The sequence below is a fragment of the Morchella importuna genome (assembly GCF_003444635.1).
Source record: "Morchella importuna strain M04M26 chromosome Unknown Morimp01GS045, whole genome shotgun sequence".
NCBI classification, from domain to species: Eukaryota; Fungi; Ascomycota; class Pezizomycetes; order Pezizales; family Morchellaceae; genus Morchella; species Morchella importuna.
The window spans coordinates 50432-70183 of NW_025763442.1; the positions used below are offsets into that span (position 1 = coordinate 50432).

Genomic DNA, 19752 nt, shown 5'->3' on the forward strand with positions numbered 1-19752 from the left:
CATCCTTCCCTTGCCTTGCCTTGCCTTCCCTTCCCACTGCCAGATTTCCGGCGCTCTCACGATCTGGCATTGGCGTTGGCATTAACTGGGATGGTGGGTGCGGTAGAAACAACCAGCCAGACACAACGCAACGCAACGCACAAACCCGCCGGCGCTCAGCCACAAGCGAGACAGCGACAACCAACACCGGCGGGGAGAAAAAAGAAGTTCTTCACGAACGGGGGAGGAGGGGAGGGGGGAAGAAGTTTCAAGTCCATCCCACCCAATACCCCCTGCTTTGACGTCACCATGGGATTCTGGCTGGCATGCCGTTATTGGGCTTGCAATTGTCGTGTTTGCGCCATCGGAATTGCGAGAAACAGACCTTTACTTCTTGGCCCGAGGAATTGCATCTGGATTCTAGACAGGATCGAGGGTAAGGGTAAGGTTATATGCATGCATGCATGCATCTTTTTTTTTTTTTTTTTTTACTTCCCACTTTCCTTTCTTCCCGCTGGGCCAGTAGGATGGACAGGTACCGACCGGTAATTCGCAGATTCGCTTCTTTTCTCCTAGGGGTCTTCAATCGCTCAAGGCAGAATCAACCTGGCTGCCTACATCTATTCTTCTTTACACACTTTGATTGGCACCACCACAGCAATGTTGGAGAACCCAAGAGACTGGTCATGCTAGAGTCTACTCTACTTGCTCTAGAGAAACCACACGCGACATGCATAATGAAGAAAGAGTCACACACAACTACTGCTTCACTTCGAGAAAAAAAACCCAAATCTAACGCAGTCGCTCCCAATTACGAGGGACAGGATTCCACAATTCATGATTAAACCAAAAAGAACAGAAGAAAGTCTTTCCTAGCGGGTATTGTTGCTCGGAAAGCCCTCAACAAAAAAACGAAAATCACCGCTTCATTAAAAAAAAAAACTGCCATTTTTCCCTCCCTCATAATGAAAACCCCGCGCATTTACTCGACAGTAACGGACTTGGCCAAGTTTCCTGTTGAATGTTAGAGAATTGTATCTACTGAGTAAGGATATAATAGGGATGAACATACTTGGGAAGTCGACGTTAAGGTTCTCAGCAATCGCAAGCCAGTACGCAACAAGCTGAAGGGGAATAACGTTGAGAAGACCCTGCAAGCAGTCGACAGTTGTCGGCATCTCAATCTTCTCGCACTTCTCATTGACAAACTCCTCGTCATCCTTGTTGCAGATGACAATTGGGCGACCACCACGAGCAGTAACTAATTTTGACGTTAGCATAGATTCAGACTCTTAGTGGACGTCTTTGGGTATGAAATTACCTTGCTGGTAAGCGTTCAATGATTTCTTGAAGATCTCGTCCCTGGTCAAGATCATGATGATGGGCAGGTTCTCATCAACGAGAGCCAAGACACCATGCTTAAGCTCTCCGGACATGACAGCCTCGCAGTGGAGGTATGAGATTTCCTTAATCTTGAGCGCTCCCTCAAGAGCGGTAGCGAACTGGTTACCTCTTCCAAGGAGAAGCAACGACTTCTGGTTCTGGAAGAAGGTCTTGCACAACTGCTTGATGGCCTGGTCCTGCTCCAAGATGCTCTTGATCTGGTTGGAGATGTTGGCCAAACCATCCATGATGTCTGCCCGCCTCTGGATCTTTGACGCACGGTCCTCACTCAGCGACAGCGCAAACATGACCAAGGCAATGAACTGCGATGTGTAGGCCTTTGTTGATGCCACACCGATTTCCGGACCAGCGTTGATGTGGACACCACAGTGGGTGAGGAGTGAGATTGAAGATCCGACAACGTTAACGATACCAACAGTAAGGGCCCCACGCTCAAGGCAGTACCTCAGCGCCATCAGTGAGTCGGCGGTTTCACCAGACTGGGAAACAAACACGCAGGTATCGTCACGGAATACCGGAGCCTGCCTGTCCAAAAAGTCCGAGGCAAGCTCAACGGCGATCGGAATCTCTGTCAACTCTTCAAAGATTCCTCGCACAGCCATACAGGAGTGGTATGAGGTACCGCAGGCAATGAAGATAATCCTTCTGCAGCGGCGGATTGTGCTCAAGTATTGTCGGAGACCACCAAGGGTAACCTTCTTGTTCACGGCGTCAAGACGACCACGCATAGTGTTGACAACCGACTCGGGCTGCTCGAAAATCTCCTTCTGCATGAAGTGGTCGAACTTGCCCTTCATGATCTCTTGAAGCTCCAACTCCAATGTCTGGATGGTACGGATGGCAGAAGCACCGTTGTTCTTTCCAGCACGGTGGATGTTGAGCTGGCCTTCGTGGATGTGCGCAATGTCATCATCCTCAAGGTAGAGAACCTTCTTGGTGTGCTCAACGATAGCTGATGGATCGGAACTCAAGAAGAACTCAGCAGGCACGGGCATTCCGTCGTCAGACAGGAAAGCACGAGACTGGGATCTGTGAAGAAGGCTCTTGTCCGGAGGAGCCAAGCTGTTCTGGGGACCGGACTTGAGGTTCCTCAAGGCAACGTTGTGTGAAGCCTGCTCGGCCGGAAGAGGGATTGAGTCGGAAAACTCAACATCAACAAAGTCCACCTTCATCTTCCTTGAGGTCTTGACACCGATGACAAGAGGGGATCCTTACGGGCAGCAATGACCTCATGGGGGTAGTGTACAGACTTCAACAAAAGTCCAAAAGCACCCTCGAGCTCTGAGATGATGGACTTTGCCAGGGTGGTGAAGTCAATGCTCTTGTTCTGGTCGTAGATGTATTTGGCAAGCTTGGCGATGCACTCGGTATCGGTCTCACTCTCAAAAACCTCACCCTTGCTCTCCAAAAGCGCCTTCAATTCCTTGTAGTTTGTGATGATACCATTGTGAACAACGGTGAATCTGAATGTGGGGTCACTCCTGATTTAAAAAAAAAAAAAAAAAACAATTGATTAGCGCAATTCGTGTTCATATTTCAATTATTTTAAAGGAAATATACCTATGAGGGTGGCAGTTCACGCGCGAGGGCTGCCCGTGGGTGGCCCATCGGGTGTGGGAGATGGCAGCGTGTGAAACGAAAGTAGCATCAAGGTCGGGCTTGGAGTCATGGATGAGCTGCTTGAGCTTCTCAACCTTTCCAACCTCCTTGAAAGCGAAAACCTCGCCCTCCTTATCTCCGTCAACCGCTACACCTGCTGAATCATATCCACGGTACTCAAGACGAGAAAGACCTAAAAGAATTATCAGTTAGCGGATTTGTCAATTCCGTACCGAAAATAGTAACAATTTTTTTGAGCCTACCTTGGATCAATGTATCCAGGATAAATTTACGATCCTTCTCAACAAGGTAATTGATGTATCCGAAAATTCCACTAATCGATCAACAATATTAGCTTACAATTCAAAATGTTTTTCTTTCACTTTTTTTTTTTTTCGATTTCATTTTTTTCTTGCTAGGGAGCTAGTGGGGGGGATGGATCGAGCTGCTTGGGCTTTCCTTACCACATTGTGATATCTATAAACTGAAAATAAGTCTGTAAAGGATTCTATTCAACCTAGATAGAGGTTGTGATGATGATGAGGGAATTCTCTTGATGGATTGATGGATTGATTAATCGATAGGATTGATGGAATGATGGGAAGATCGTTGGAGGTGAATCAACGAGGGCAATTGGAGGAGGTTAAGTGGATAGGTGGGGTTGATGGAATGATTTGAGCGAGAGGAAGAAAGACGGGCAGAGTAGGAGGGATTGCGGGCTCTTAAGTACTCTAGTCAGACTGGGCGTGGAGACAGAGAATTGAAGGTGGAGGATCAGATCGTAGTAGAGGAGGGGGAAGTTCTCGTGTCTGCTTGCTTGTCTGGCGGGCTGCTGCAGCACACAGCAGCTTGAGCTATCCCATCCAACGCGACGGTCCACCCACACCCCTCGTAGCCCCTCCTACCCCATGCACGCCCAGCCTTGGGGCGGAAAGGGGCCCTTTCAAAGACAGGGAAAGACTGCCGCAGCCCACTCTGTGCAGCCACCAGACCACAGGGAATCCGATCAGCTCTTTCCCCACTTCAGACCTGCTAGATACGGAGTACAGAAGCCTTTGCATTCCGATCACCTATTAGATCACATGCTACTCACGGTCCTTCTAGAGGTATATCTAGATTTCAATCTAGCGCTGCAAAAAAAAGGCCTGTACGTGCGCTGGAACTGCCACGCAATATCTTAGACATTTTGGTGAGTATTTCTACTCACTGAATAGAAGGCGAGAATTAACAATTACGAAGCTCATTATTTTCTATCAGAATTTCTAAAAAGGGATCCCGTTTTCTTTTTTCTTCTTTTTTTTGATACCTTGTGTCTCGGCGTTCTCTCACAGCTTTCCTTTTCATGGGTAGCTTTCCATGCGGTCACTAGTTTTCTTCGCTTCTTTACATATATACGATGGCTGTGTTTCTAGAAATAGGAAAAAGGACTTCAATCCGGCTTAAACAAAGCTCATAGAAAGTGGGGAGTGGGGTGAAATGATACCTAAATACCTAGGTACAACTATTTCTAGCTCTCCCTAGTATGCCATGAGGTACCAATGTGTTATTACTCTGCTTGTTACTAGTTCTATATCGCATATCTGGTCATTAATCGGCACGGATGGCGGGCTCTGTTTTTGGATTAAAAAAGAATAACCCTCCGTTGCAAAAGTTCAAAGCTCCGGGAAGCTAGTTTTTTTTTTTCTCATGCAAAGAACAAAGGGTCTGTCCATGTTCAAAAGCGGCTGACTATTCGCAAGCAACGACAGATGTACTAAAAAAAGAAACAAACATCCTTCACCAACCCCAATCATCGGCCCTGTGTCTTCATTAGATACCCGCAATAATCCTCCCGAGAAGAAACCTGGTTCAGCTCATGATCTGACCGAATTTGCCGAGTTGAAAGTAAAACTTTTCCTTCTCTTTTGATTCGGCGTCTGCAAAGGGTTAGGCTGGGCTTCGGGATGTCCCCGAGACTTTCTTTTCCCAACTTTAAAAGGATCGACTCCAACGAAAGCCAAAATTTCGTACGACCGAAATGCTTTTGGCAGTGAATTGTGTAACTTGCGCAATTGATCACGAAACCACGCGCCAGAGATGTTTGTAGGAACCTTTGGCCCGGAGCAAAGGAAGGTCTAGGTAAGCTTTGAGGGGTTTGGATTTTTGGCAAGATCCATCGACGATAATGAGTGAAACAATTTTGCGGCTGATTTAGAGTATCTTTGTTCTTTTATTAGATTGGTTGACCAAAACGTGTTTCCAGCCCTACAGCTGTGTCACGATCACGAGTTTTGCTACTACAAGGATTCAAGCTTGGCTACCGCATGCCGCTGGCCTGGAATCATGAAATATGTGCTTATACAATGATCCTAACTTACTAAGATATCGTCTTTTGCTGCTCGTCAGCGTGATATGAAAGACTGACAGGTAATATCGTACTTCACATACAGGACAAGGCTGAACCGTGAGCTAACCAGGATATGTTATTGTTTCGCTTGGGTGCGAGTAAAAGCCCGTGGCTTACCGGCAGAGAATCTCAGCTGAGATTTGACTCGGTGAGAGGGGCCGGGAAGCGATTAAATTATTGTGCTTCAGTAGTGCTCACTGCTCAGTAATGCTAATCACAAACTACATATATGACAGGAATGGGCCATGGGGCTGACAGTCTTGATCATGAAGTAGGTAACTGATCTGTTTCCGTGTGTATGCTTAATCCCGTAAACAGTTCATGTGTTTTATTCTTGCTTTTCTCGGGCCTGTACTGCGGGTCCAGGGTCATTCATGTGTGTCAGGAGGGTTTAGATTTGCCAGTTTAGCAGAGTTGATGTTTGGAAACCCCTCAATTAGAGCCTATGATCAGAAAGAAAGGGATTTTGATAAACGTCATCAGTAGTACGTAAATTAAAGGAAAACTTAGGTGGGACGTATAACAAGTCGTACACTTAAATGTTTTCAAATCGCAAGTCAATTCATTCATTTACTGCAAATGCGCCATTGAACGAACCTTAACGTACTCCGCAGGAGGTCCAAACATCGACCCGGCTACTTGCCTTAATTCCCACAGCTAAGCTCCATTAATTTATACCTTGCTTAGAACTCTAGTTCAATGGTCTCCTGCAGATGGATGGATTTTAAGCTTTCTACTTGTTATTACATAACCTGAGCAAAAGGAACATTAGTCTAGCTACATGTATGTGCATAAGAAAGCGTTCGCGAGCCCAGGGGATGAAATTAATACTGCAGCCTTTGACAGTGCCGCATACTCCGCTAAAATACGGTATGTTCTTGTAATCCCATACTAATGTGGTAACAGTTTTACCTCCATTTCTACCAACAAGCCACATACATACTTAGGCAGTGAGGATACCACGGTATGGTATTTATGTATCCGTATGTGGCTATACGCTTGACTCTACAATTGCATCTCGCTATGGCGGAACTCAATATGCCGGGTCCCTTGCTGTCCCGTACGGAATTCTACCTTTCTACTACAAAATTAATATGCTATCCTGGGTTTCTCAGAAACACTTGCCATCCCGTACAAGATTTGGTGAATCTTGGCCATCCGGCATAGCGAGGTGCGACTGTACCCCTTTTTAAATCTTGATATTCCCATGATAGATTCTGCCCCACGAGACCCTGGCTCCCGGGATCCTTGTTGTGAGCATATTAGTTTAATTTATGATGGTACGCAACCTATATATAGTAAAAAAACCATCATAAACCTTCCTTTCCTCAATATATTGTACTACATGTAGATATATCATTGTACCTACTATCATGTAGTAGTAATACATGTACCTAATCTGGACCAGCAGTCTTGGCACTCGTCACGTGTGTTGTGCAGCTAAAGACCCGAGTGACGTGGCTGCCAGTGATCAGACAGACAAGAGTCGACGAGGAGGAAAGAGGAATTGAATAGTAAAAAGAACTCGGATAGGATCTTAATGCATGGCTAAAAGAAGCTTTTTGTCGTCTCTTGTCTTGCTTACCTACATGTAGGTAGCTAACGCGAGTTACGAAATGGTATGTAGATCCGCTAATCGGGCTAGAGATATCTATCTTATCGAGTCTTCTTCAACCGCCCTCGTTCGTTCCCCGGACCCCTAATCTGTGGTTATTCGTACCCCTCCACCGAGTCTGTCCCCCATTTGCTCTGCGTTGTCCCTCGTCCCACACTCACATATTCCCCCCACTACCACCATCACCTCCTACCACCACTGACTGCTCTTCCATCCTCATTTTCTTCCCCATCTCTCGTCCAAACCAATCGATCCATCCAATTATCCACCAGCTCGTTGTTCACACTAAAATACAACAAAATCAAGATGTTCTCTGGCACTAAAGGTCCTGGTGAAGTTGAAGCATTGGATGGTATGTTTTTTTTTGCATCCATTCCCTTAGCTTACTGTTCCTCTTCTTGCCAATCAGTACCCCCACAATTTCAGTATAGATTCCAATAAATAAATTTTCAGGAACCAACCTCCGTGTTCTCATCGTGCACGCCCGCTGGAATCCTACCTTAATCACACCTCTCGTGGAAGGCGCGAAGAAAAAGCTTCTAGAACGTGGTGTGAAGCCATTGAATATAATTACGCAGAGCGTCCCTGGTAGCTGGGAACTACCCATAGCCGTTCAACGGTTTGAGAACACCTCCCATATTATCATTATTCCCTGATATGTTGGAGAGAACTACTGCATATTTACATCCATCCATCCATCCATCCCACATAAATACAATGTGATATTTTATAAATTGAAATAAAGCCGATATCTAAGACTTTGATCATTCAGATTGTATGCTGCCTCTCAGGTCCAAGCTTCCTCGGCTCCTTCTGGAGACCTGCTTGGGGGTCTCGGTCGCAGTTCAACTCCAATCCCCGGCTCCACCTCCGGAACCTCAAGCAAAGGACCGTTCGATGCTATCATTCCCATCGGGGTGTTGATAAAGGGTGATACAGTACACTTTGAACACATTGCGGAGTCAGTCTCCCGGGGCTTGATGAGGCTTCAACTGGATTTTGGTGTCCCAGTTATCTTTGGGCTGCTGGTAGGAAAATATCTGCTTCTAATACCAACGAAACGCGAGAGTTCTAACTTTATTTTGAAGACCGTTCTCAATGAAGACCAAGCGAAGAAACGCGCTGGGTTAACCGCAGATGGCCACAATCACGGGGAAGACTGGGGTGAAGCAGGTGAGTAGCTGCTCTTAATCGAAAATATCTCCAGATTAGAAGACTAAGTCGGGCTACAGCTGTCGAAATGGGTGCGAAGCGAAAGCTCTGGGCGGATGGTATCATCGGGTAGACATCATAAACGAATCATTGGGCAATCTGTGGCGGCCCAACTGGCCCAACATCAAAATAGGTTTTATCGGCCGCACACCATTGTGATTTCCCCTGTCCTTATCCGCCAATTCCGTTTTTATTTTGTGCTTTGAGCTTGAAAGCGAAGACAAGAAGTCACAGAGTTCTCGTCCGCTGCCATTTGACTGGCAGAAAGCAGTTTAGAAGTCCGTTATTTGTATATCATGGAAATATTATTTTTCGGCAGGATGAAAGCAAGAAGACAAGGACATGCAACGTGATCAAGGAAACTCGGGTGATATTCCCTGTGACGATAAAGATATATATAGACGCCTTGCATATCTCTCAACTCGTATAACTACTTGGCGCGAGATTGAAGATAAACTGTACGGCATTATTAATTATAATTCCCTTAACAATCTAAAGCATTGCCCGTGTATCATACCGTACAGGAGCTGTACAATAAAGAGCAATTGAACCAAATAGGGATCCGTCCCTCCATCCTTATATGAAATCAACGAAAGATATTCTTTATTCCCGGCTGCGAATAAGTCTCCAATTTCTTCTGTCCTACTCTTAATAGGTGCTCAATTGTTGCAAAGTCCTTCTTCTTGATATCGAGGTGCGCCCGAAACTCGTCCCTGCATATCATTTAGAGTGTTTTAGATGACGGCATTTATTAAACATCAACAAACCTGGCAAAGTTGCGGAAATTTTCCCTTGCATCCTGTATGTGTCAGACAGCATTCGTTCCACTCGAATATCATTTGGCAAAGGGATAGAAGTGCCGCCATACTCTGATACATACCGATGGCTTCTTCCTAGCTTCTCTCAAGCAAAGTCTATATAACGCGAGAACATCTCGCTGTATGCCTGTTCGCTTCATACCAACTATCTAGCCCTAAGCGCGGCTACTTGAATTGAGTGACTGATATATGTGGGGATCGTTCGCGGAGGTTGCTCTGTCCATTCACGCTGTGCCTTGGCGTACTGCGGTAGGTTACGCGTGGGGAGGATAGCCGGTTAGCCGATGTAGCTTTAACAGCGATGAGACCTCGACTCAACAGTCAATTAACTCCAAAAACTTTAGAGTTCTATCATCTTCAACCAAATTACCATTCTCGCTATGTCATCTCGTACATTCTCGGTATGACATTATATTCTACTACCGTGATATATTTGTTTATTGTTTCTAATCCTGCTGGCACAGCGCCTTGTCCGATTCGTGGCTGGCGACGGAAAGACTTACTACGGAGACGCCATTCTCCCCCACGGAGTTACTGATGTGTCCAAGGCGCTCAAGGCCAAGCTTATTGAAGGAGATATATTTAATGCCAACCACAATGTTACTGAGAAGATTATGGTATTATATCTACACTAATGGGCCTACGATACCACATCACCCTATATAAGGCATAATAAATAGCTTACTAATTATAATTAAATCAGGATATCAGGAAACTTCTGTCTCCGCTTGCATTGGAAGATATTAAGACTGTAAGATGCTTAGGTCTCAATTATGCGCAGCATGCAAAAGAGGTATAGCCTTCCAAATAAATAGATCTTCTACAGATTTAAGCCTGGCACTAATATCACTATCATTAGTCAAACATGCCAATTCCAAAGTTTCCTGTAGTTTTCGTGAGTTCTGGGCCTAGCTTCTGATGGATTTGAATTTCCTTGTGCTGATGTGAATCAGTACAAACCTGTTACTTCAATTGCGGGACCTTCAGGTATGTATTAAAGGCCATTTTTCGGATGATACTAGGAAGTCTAGAAAACACTCTAGAAGAGCTGTCCTAATTCTCGAACTAAGATCCAATTCCCGTTCACACTATTGTCCAATCTGACCCGGGTCTCGACTACGAATGCGAACTTGTCGCTATTATTGGCAAAGAGGCAAAGGATGTTTCGGAGGATAAGGCTTTGGAGTATGTTCTAGGCTACACGGTAGGAAATGATGTGAGCCACAGAGAATGGCAATTGAAGAAAGGAGGCGGTCAATGGTAAGTAAATGCGCTGTAATAGCATGAAAGTTCTTCTATTAATTCAGGTCCAGGTCATTGGGTAAAGGATTCGATGGGTGGGCACCTATGGGGCCAGCTATCATTAGCCCTAAACTTATCCAGGACCCTCAAAGCCTTCGAATCTCAACAAAGGTATGCATATCATGGCGATGATCAGCTCTTCTCAGCCGAGAAATACTTACGATTTTGTGTCTAGGTCAATGGAAAGACTATGCAGGACTCATCAACCGCAGATATGATATTCTCAGTAGCCAAAACAATCGCCTTCTTGTCCCAAGGAACCACATTAGTGCCTGGCGACATTCTTTTTACCGGAACGTAAGTGACTTAGCTTTCGCATGCGAAGAATGATCAATAGCTGATAATTATCTGATAGACCACAAGGTGTGGGGATGGGTAAAACACCTCAACAGTGGCTTAATGACGGAGATGTTGTAGAGATTGGCCTTGAGGGTGTTGGTAGCATTAAGAACAAAGTGGCATTTTCTCAGACCAAGGCAAAGTTGTAATGGTACATAATTTGTACAGACGCGATATCCTTATATGAAGTAATTGATCAAGCATTGTATCGATATAATCAGTATAGATTATGCACCACGTCCATGGCTATATATAACGCTAGCCACCGAGAAACCTGTCGCTTGTGTTCTTAAGCTTATCCAGCTTGGGATACCGATATGTGTCCAAATCGCGTCCCCACAAGTCGAGTTATATGTAGCTTTTTGGTGCTCCCTTACACTATATAGCCCACTGTCCAATTCTTCCTTTCGAGAAATTCCACTCCTCTTTTACAACTTATAATTGAGATTCAACCCGTTTCTTCTCGTTTCTTTGCATTTCCCTTTACCTACACAAATCCAATACCGCAACGTTACTGGCTTCTTCTTCAACATGAAGCTTTTCTTGATTCTCATTACGCTCTTTTTTGTCGGCATCACGCCGATTGTGGCTGATAAATTATCATTATGTAAAGAGATTTGTTGGATTCACGGTTACTTTGACATGGACACCGATTGTCATGATTCTTGCCTTGCAAGCCCAGTATCTATCCCCAATCCTTTTTTATTATCTCTTATATCTTCCAATTGGATAGCTGATATCAGTATCTATTAGAACCCCGATGATTCCGAGATGCTGCTTACAGAACAGTGTGTGGTATGTTGTGCCTTTCTCTACGTGCAAATTAAATCTAATAAGACCGCTTACGTTTGATGCTAGGTTGACTGCACTGACAAATTTATGTCGCCTACTGTGGATATGAGAGGCTATACTGAGTGCCGTTCAAATTGCTACGATAAAGCGTTGGGTCCTTTCATAAACAGGTTCAAATCGGGACTCGTGAGGCGAGAACTACATTCTACTGGTATGTTTGGTCCTAGTCAGAACTAAGTCCTGTATGAAAATCCGCTCACGATGACGGCTTAGAACCTCCAGAGGAGATTAAAGATTGCATTGTAAGCCCCCAATACAATTATTTGGCCTCTCTTTATTAATCAGGGTTTCTTAACCAGATGAAATGCCAAAGGGCACATCCGCAGCTGGGGGAAGGCAACCCTACTCCCACATGCCAACACTACTGCAGGATAGTAATGCAAGACCAATTCGATCCTGCCGAACTACGCCCATCTGTATCAGAATCATCTTACGAATTGAAAACCTCCGACAAAGTAAGGCTTGGCACTTCCCTTTGCATTTATAGCCATACATACTAACTCCGTCCAACATCTGCAGTACACCGAGACCAAGAGCCTGGGTGTAGCTGATACCCCGAGCGAAAGTCCTCTGGCAAAGGTTGTAGAAGATTCGAGCGTAGTCAAGTCTGAAACGAACCCTTTTAATGCATACAACAAGTTTCACGTAGGTGCTATTCCAGCTACAAACAGCACACCGACAGGGCATTCAGCACGCCCAACACCTATTGGAGAAGTTAACGGTGCCTTTTCTTGGGCTGAATCTGCCTATTGCTCGTTCTGGTTTTTTGCTTGGACCTCTTTAGCTATTGCAATTGCAATTGGCACACAAATGCTCTGAAGAAATAAGTTTGTCTCCATTCTTTAGCCTCGAGTCGACAGATAGGTGGTTTTAGGAAGAGGTGGAAGGCCTTCTTTTAGTTTATAAGACTAAATGAACTTGTTTTGGGATTTTATTTGTTACATTGTAACGACTTTGTAAATTTCCTAATCAGCCGAAGAACGCGAAATGAAATGGCCGGTGTTAGCGGGGTCGAGTGAGATTCTATGGAGCAACGAAGCGCGGGCACGTGACGACGATACTTTAGGATACTCTCGCTATGTACAAAACACGGTCCAATTTGGTGAAACTAAACACGTCAATCAATTGTAGGTATGTTGTTCTTTGTGGAATCTTGGAACTGAGATTTTCAAGAAAGAAGATTTCTGCAGCTAGCTGCAATACCTGCAGCAGTTCCAATCCGGTTCTCGCTTGTGAAAGTGCAACCGCAAAATAAATCATATCGTCATTCTCCGCCCCGCAAACCACACCCCCGGAAAAGCAAATTTCGATAACCATTGACCCTTCTCCATAATATCCTCAGCCGAACCCATGCCGGTGAGAACATGGCCATAAGTCCTGGCCGTCGGTTGTACGCCAGCATTTGGGACGCTGTCCTCCCATTGCCCCATAATTCTCTGTTATCTTTTCTAGCTTCTTCAGCATCAATTGGAAGCGCTTCTCGAGTACCAATACATTCCTTTTCACACAGGCCTCGATTTCTCTCTGCATCCGCTGGGGCGGCAGCGGCATTATGGTCTCCAAGGTCAAAATGCTTTATTTCTCGTGGATTCGCGGGGGTTTGTGTGTGGACAGATGCCCCGACAATTGCAGCCACCTCGGAGGCCAAATCGTGTGCTGCGAACACAGTGGACAGGATTTTGACATCTAGTAGTGTGTTGGATCGACGGAAGATGTCGAGGATGGCAGGCGCTGCTTGGTCTAGGTGTATCCACACTGGGGGAAAGCCGAAAACTCTATCGAAGATAAGGTCCGGCTCTTTACCGCTCCGGAGTCGCAGCGCAAGTGGGAATGGGAGAGGGGTTCATAGTGGGATTGATCGGGGGGTAGGGAATACAAGTAGGGGCATTGGTGTTAATGCAAACGATAACGGGAATGCAAGTGAAAATGATGATGGGAAAGAAAACAGCAGCGAAGGAGGCGAGTCGGCAAAAAGAGATGTATCGAATAAAAACCCCGAAGAGAATAGACTTTTAGACCGGATTTCACACATCCACCGGCCAACAAAGGATGAGATGTTGGCAGCAGCAACCGGGTTTTTTCAGAGGTTGAGGATCAGGACGAAATGGGCCATGATACGACAGATGAGACCATATAATTGGGACGATCTCAGCGCGTTCTTCTCGTGGCTACTGCTAGGCCAGGTTTTATGGATCGTGCTTGGGACCACAACTTTTGTTTCATTGACCATATTATTGGTCAATACTGTGTTCGCGCAGGAATCTCTTGCTAGAGCTGTGGGTAACTATCTTACGAAGGAAACTGGGGTCAAAGTCGTATTTGAGTCAGCCATCGTTCCCAGCTGGAAAGGTGGTTGCATCACATTCAAAAACGTCTTTGTATCCCGTAGACCTGGTCGAGAAAAGCAAGGCAACAAAAACGTTCGTAAGGGATCCTCAGTCACTGCAGCGGCTGCAGCGGCTGCAGCAGCTCATGCAGATGAAACAAGTGGAAAGGACCATAGCCATATGGTTATGGCAGAAGAGGAGGATACGAATTATACCCAGTTTGATGTTACTATTGATGCCGTCAATGTCACCCTTTCCTTCACAAAATGGATGAATGGCAAGGGTCTTCTCAAGGATGTCGAGATTAAAGGAGTTCGTGGGGTAATCGACCGAACTCATGTCAGCTGGGATGAGGGTGTTGACCCCAGATCTTTCAAACACGAACATGTTCCAGGCGATTTTGAGATCGATTCTTTCAAGCTCGAAGATCTTTTGGTAACAGTACAGCAGCCAGATGGGTTCCGCCCATTCTCTTTCAGTATATTTTCTTGCGATCTTCCGCAACTGAGGAAGCAATGGCTATTCTACGACTTTTTGAGCGCAAACATGATGTCTGGCTCTTTCGATGACTCATTATTCACAATACATCCCAGGCAGAGCCATGGTGTAAGTTCGATGATGCTGAGGGACAATGGCTCCCGTACTCCCAGTCTGTGGAAAAAGACCAGCCGTCTCCGGATTGATGGCTTAGAAATCGACCACCTAAATCACGGTGCTGGAGGGATGTTTTCATGGATACAGAGTGGAAATGTTGATATCGTTGCAGACATCATGTTCCCTGCAGAGAATGATCTTCAGTTTACCCAGTTAGTCCAGGACATCGTCGAGCGAATGGAAGCTACAGTATCCCCGAACTCATCCAGAAAATTCTTTGACAACGACAATGGAAAGGCAGAAGATAGGAAAGCCGAAAAGTACGTTATAATGGACCTCCGAATACAGCTAAACGACGTCCGCGCCTCTGTGCCTTTATTCACAAAAGACCTAAGCTATGTCAACAACGCACTAATAAGACCAATCGTGGCATACATCAATCGCCGAAAAACATATATCCCCATCAATTGCCGTGTTGTTAAGAAGCTGGACGAGTTCGACGGTAGTTGGACAATATACGACAGTGGTTTGATGGACGACTTGTCTGCTGAGGTTTTACTCACGCCCTCGAGCATTCCCGATAGTCACTAACGAAATCTGTGTAGACATATGAAGGGTTTGCTCGCAGTGTGGTTGATGATCAAGCTAGACGAAGGCGATTCAAGAAAGTTGGATTGTGGTCGCTGCACGTCATTGCTCATACATTGTTGCTGGCCATGGCCGGGACTGTCGCATAATCTCACCTCCCAAACACACTAGCGCAAATTCATAATCCTGCATTACACGCCGGAGTATACAACCTCCTAGTACATAGACAAACCTCCAAGTTTTATATCGTAGCTTCTTGTATTTTTTTTTTATCTGGATCTTAGTTTTGATGGGGGAGTTGGTTTTGTTTTGATAGGGTGTAGATTTGAACTGTAGGTCATTGGCCTCCTTTTATGCCCAGTTATCGAAGGTCAGGATTCTATCCCTTCACCGCCATAGAGTAATCAGCAGTTACATTGCCTATTAAGGAAAACAACACCAGTGGAATAACCGAGTGATAAATTGTGATTACACAAACCCTTTCTTGTTACGTGAATAATAATACTTCACCATTAATCACTCGACAATTACGTTGGATGAAAGGGTTATAACGAACGAATTTAACACATCCTATACACCATACCCTATCCCAATATACAAATTCATAATTACATAAACAAAGAAATTCTTCCGGACGGAACTAGAGGAATTCACTACCTGAGAGGTATCAAGTGTATCCAGCACAAACATTCCAACTATATGCATCCAACGGATTTGTCGGGATAACTCCAGCAGCTACAGCTTGCTGATATCCCCACCTCCAATCGTTTCTCCCTCCAATCCAGTTTACCTTCCAGTTCCAGTAAATCCACCCATCGATCTTCTCATAACTCAAGAACTGGGCCGCCCACCACTTACGATACCACTCAACCGCGTCACTACGATCAAGTGTGAACTCATCATTCCACTCAGCAGAGTCAGCAACACTGATACTCCACTCCCCTGTGATAACAGGCCAGTTTCCACTGCGGTCATCAGTGCACGAATGGCGCATATACCCATCTCGGGAAACAGTGACACCCGGAGTCCACTTGACGTAATGATGGTCGTCGTAGAAAGCAAAGTAGAGGTTATCGATATTGGCATTGGGGTTTCCCGACCCCCACTTCTCGTTCATCATCTGGATGTGGACGTAGTTGTTGGCTGTGATACCAAGGCCCGATTCAACGGCCCGGATTCTCTTGAATGCCGTTGGGTAGTACTGGGAGATCATTGTTGCAACAGTTCCAGAGTTCTGGATGGGCTCGTTCACGAGCTGGATCGTTCCAACATTTGCAAAATTGGAATTGGTATGGACGATGTTGGTAATCCATTCAAGCCATTTGTAGGCTCTCTCGTATTGATAGTCCACATAGAATCCAGCGGTGGGTGCGTACTGCCCCGTAAAAGGCTGCTGGGCCTGCTGTGCACCGGGGGCGCCATGGAGATCGAGAATGATGTAAAGCCCTGCGTCCCTTGCCCACATGCACACACGCTCCAAATACTGGAAGGCCCCTTGAGGAAAGTGCTCACTGTCGCTATACACGATATCTTCGTAGATCCAATATCCCAGAGGAATACGAACAGTGTTCAAGCCCAGACTGGCTATCTGGGTGATATCGTCCTTGGTAATCCAGCGGTTCCAGTGCGCCTGGAAGGCAGCGTTGGCTGCAGTTTGGCCGAGGGCCAGAACACAGTCGAATTCGCTAACTTTTCCAGCGCAACCCATTGCGCTCCATTCGTCTTGCATCATCCATGGCTCAACAACGAAGAGGCCGCCAAGGTTCACGCCGCGGATTTTGCCCTCTGGAAGCCAGGCATTGGCGAACAATGGAAGGGAAGCTAGGACTGAGCCATAGATAAAGGCGGAAAGCTTCATTTCGGCCGAATGCTTATAGAAAGGGAAGCAAAAGGACCCTTATGCGGTACCGGAGAAGGGAAACGATTCGAGGATAAAGAGTGAATGGCCTCCTACCCGAGATTGAGAGGGAGAAGAAAGCTTGTGAGTTTGGTGCTTTACATAAACTTGATCTTGGGCAGAATCATTGGCCTTATATCCTTTTCCCGAATGTGAGGGGCACACCACATCCACATCGTTAGTGACGGATGGATAAGCTGTTTTTTTTCTTTTGGGTTAAGTCGGGTTCTAGATGTTAACTCTAATATTGCTTCAGGATTATCGGAACAAGTGTACCAAGTGAAGGGATATACTGGGTTGTCAAAAAAAATGCGATTTGGGCCTTAACAAACAAACCATGTGCTTACAAGTACTACTGTATCTTTCCAGAGCTAACAAGGATATCCGGGGCAACGGTAATCCAAGTTCAAGTCTGCTGAAACGACTGTAATAGAAGCTATGTATAATAATCTTGTCTTCGAGGTCCACATGTCAAAATAACCAGGTTGGTTTCACTGGCAATCGCCCAGTTAGGACAATGCAAGGAACAGCCAAGGATCTTCTTGGTGGATGGCTTCAATAACCTTCCCTACTCCGGTGTTACCCACACCCTGCGAAACCTTGCCCTTGCCCCAGATTCACGCCCCTGGCTATGGGTGATGTTGGTCCTAACTTGCCGCTGGTATCAGTGGTATGTGTACCTATATGTGTTCGATATTATCCGTCCACTTACAAGTGATTAGTTATCTTCCCACGCTATATTGGCAGGCAAACATGCTAGTCTTAAATAAAGAAGCGGGGCATTGTACCACTAACCATATCTGCCTCCCTTAATAGGGACTTGTTACTATTAAACCTGCAAGGTCTTCATTCTTAAACCCTCAAATTTCAGATCAGCTAATACTGCGAATAGCACATGTACATGTACAAGTCACCAGTAACTAGGCTCAGAGAAGAAGATGAGCCTCAAGGAGGAAGGAAGAGAAACGAGGGCTGAGGCTAAGGGACAGTTATTTCAGGTCCCTATTAGAAAGCAGTACTCGGCATCGGACTCCGAGGTTCTGATCAAGCAGTTCTATGAAACCTACACTTTGATTGTAGTAGGTAACAAATGCTTTACCCCGGAAAATCATCGGCGTTATTATTTGGTGCAAATCCAATGGTTGTACAAACTTGCGAAGGTAGTGGATAAAATAATTTCAAGTATGCACTAACGATAAAAGCGGTATGTACTTCGATATCTTGTGACCTTAGCAATCGATGTGGCTATCCGAGTTCCAGGCTATGGCGAAACCTAGCTATAGGTGGACTGATACCGCTCGAAGCATAAGCCCTCGATATATTGATAGCCTGAACTATAAGTCCATGTCCCCGACCACACAGGGTTGGTTTTGAGCTCGGAGATAGTGCAAGAGCAGAAAATAGAGGGAAGTGGCCGGCAACTGTATCGGACGAGGTTCTCCAAAACGATTATAAACCCGCGGTGAAGTTAGGTGAAGAGAAATATCAATCCCAGTGGCGCTGCACTGGTAACGATCAACGACGACAAAATATGGATGTTTGTGGGGTACCTGCATCAAACTTAGGTCACATCACATCTGATTTACTTGATCACCAACTCATGGTTGATATTAACGGCGTTCTACTCGCACACGCGCAACGTACGACCAATATGCTGATGAGAGATTTTAAGCTACAAAGGATTGGATGAACAAGTATCAAGTTGAGTGGCCTTGGTGACACGACGATTAGTTTCCTTCATTTTCAAAATCATAGCGCCCCTTGTACTCGAACATGCTACATATGTACATGGATGTCACATTCTGGAACCATCACGATCAAAGCTACCGTACATTATTAGCGGCTACATTGGAGATATCAGTCTTTAAAGGATGCACAGGCCAAAACTGTATCGGTAAGCTGTGACTGTTTAATTGTAGGTGCGTTGATGGCGGGTGTGTGCTGGTGAAAACGCGCAGAATTTACGATCATTATTCAGTACAAGTGAGGTACTAACATACCAACTTGCTCCCAGAGCTCCAGCACCTTGATAATACCATTTCTATACGTTTGATGTGTGTCACCACAATCCAGGCACATTTAAATAGACTTTAGAGGTTCCTGCAGAGGATATAGTATCAATTCATCTCTGACAGGGGTGTTTAAATTGTGGCGCAGCGGGAGCAGCCTGAAGAATTTCAAGCATATCTTTGCTATGTTTAATTTAATGATAATCGGGATTGTTAATGCACTCACTCGCCTGTGCTACCGGTGATCGATATGTCCTAAATATCTAATATAGCCCGGAGGACATGGTGGGGATGTAGACATGCCACTTGCAGGTACTATACATGTCTCTATGTGCTTGTTCTCTTCCCATTACATGTAATTATAAGTAACTTCGTCCAATAAAAATTATACCACCCCAGTACTTATTGCTAGGCATGTATGATATCTAGATCTGTAGATAAACAGCCTCCACCAAGAGACGAAGGGAGGATTAAAGAACGGTCCAATCTAGACATTTATGTACGCCTAGAGCCGGAGTCGGAGTTCCGGATCAGTCTGCTTTGGTTCATGGGGAGTTTCAAAGAGGATGGTATGTGTTGAGCTAGTTGCCTAAGCTTTGTAGATCTCCGCCTCGCACTGCCTCGACGCAGGTACATGCATGCCTCTGCCTCGATCTGTCTTGATGCAATACCTCTGGGTATAGGCCGGAACTCATGTATAGAATTCTGTAATTAAGAAATTGAAAGACGGTTATAGACGGAACGTCGCCTCGGGCTCTATAGGGGGGGGGGGGGGCGTCTGGAGATTAGTATAGTCTTCCGATCGTTCACGTGATCACCCCGAGCCCTACT

At 45.5% G+C, this 19752-nt stretch overlaps 6 protein-coding genes across 6 annotated transcripts; 3 read left to right on the forward strand and 3 right to left on the reverse strand.

The window, feature by feature from the left end:
- Positions 1-961: 961 nt before the first annotated feature.
- On the reverse strand, positions 962-3451 carry LAJ45_10364 (uncharacterized protein; the record flags this gene model as incomplete). The annotated part of the gene is made up of 7 exons (XM_046119890.1): positions 962-993; positions 1052-1240; positions 1301-2567; positions 2630-2864; positions 2944-3175; positions 3246-3316; positions 3447-3451. The coding sequence occupies 7 exons, from the start codon at positions 3449-3451 to the stop codon at positions 962-964; spliced, it is 2031 nt and encodes a 676-aa protein (XP_045966868.1).
- Positions 3452-7289: 3838 nt separating this feature from the next.
- Positions 7290-8268, forward strand: LAJ45_10365 (uncharacterized protein; the record flags this gene model as incomplete). The annotated part of the gene is made up of 5 exons (XM_046119891.1): positions 7290-7335; positions 7437-7602; positions 7756-8011; positions 8072-8156; positions 8216-8268. The coding sequence occupies 5 exons, from the start codon at positions 7290-7292 to the stop codon at positions 8266-8268; spliced, it is 606 nt and encodes a 201-aa protein (XP_045966869.1).
- A 357-nt stretch (positions 8269-8625) lies between these two features.
- Positions 8626-9153, reverse strand: LAJ45_10366 (uncharacterized protein; the record flags this gene model as incomplete). Its single annotated transcript, XM_046119892.1, has 5 exons — positions 8626-8651; positions 8713-8722; positions 8842-8908; positions 8963-8994; positions 9076-9153. The coding sequence occupies 5 exons, from the start codon at positions 9151-9153 to the stop codon at positions 8626-8628; spliced, it is 213 nt and encodes a 70-aa protein (XP_045966870.1).
- Positions 9154-9393: 240 nt separating this feature from the next.
- LAJ45_10367 (uncharacterized protein) lies at positions 9394-10803 on the forward strand (the record flags this gene model as incomplete). Its single annotated transcript, XM_046119893.1, has 9 exons — positions 9394-9414; positions 9478-9630; positions 9717-9806; positions 9873-9908; positions 9967-10000; positions 10084-10273; positions 10327-10426; positions 10491-10612; positions 10671-10803. The coding sequence occupies 9 exons, from the start codon at positions 9394-9396 to the stop codon at positions 10801-10803; spliced, it is 879 nt and encodes a 292-aa protein (XP_045966871.1).
- Positions 10804-11425: 622 nt separating this feature from the next.
- Positions 11426-15164, forward strand: LAJ45_10368 (uncharacterized protein; the record flags this gene model as incomplete). The annotated part of the gene is made up of 8 exons (XM_046119894.1): positions 11426-11449; positions 11513-11657; positions 11720-11748; positions 11806-11961; positions 12026-12227; positions 12480-12633; positions 13017-14979; positions 15033-15164. The coding sequence occupies 8 exons, from the start codon at positions 11426-11428 to the stop codon at positions 15162-15164; spliced, it is 2805 nt and encodes a 934-aa protein (XP_045966872.1).
- Positions 15165-15682: 518 nt separating this feature from the next.
- On the reverse strand, positions 15683-16873 carry LAJ45_10369 (uncharacterized protein; the record flags this gene model as incomplete). Its single annotated transcript, XM_046119895.1, has 1 exon — positions 15683-16873. One exon carries the CDS (start codon positions 16871-16873, stop codon positions 15683-15685), a length of 1191 nt encoding a protein of 396 aa, XP_045966873.1.
- Between the last annotated feature and the right edge of the window lie 2879 nt (positions 16874-19752).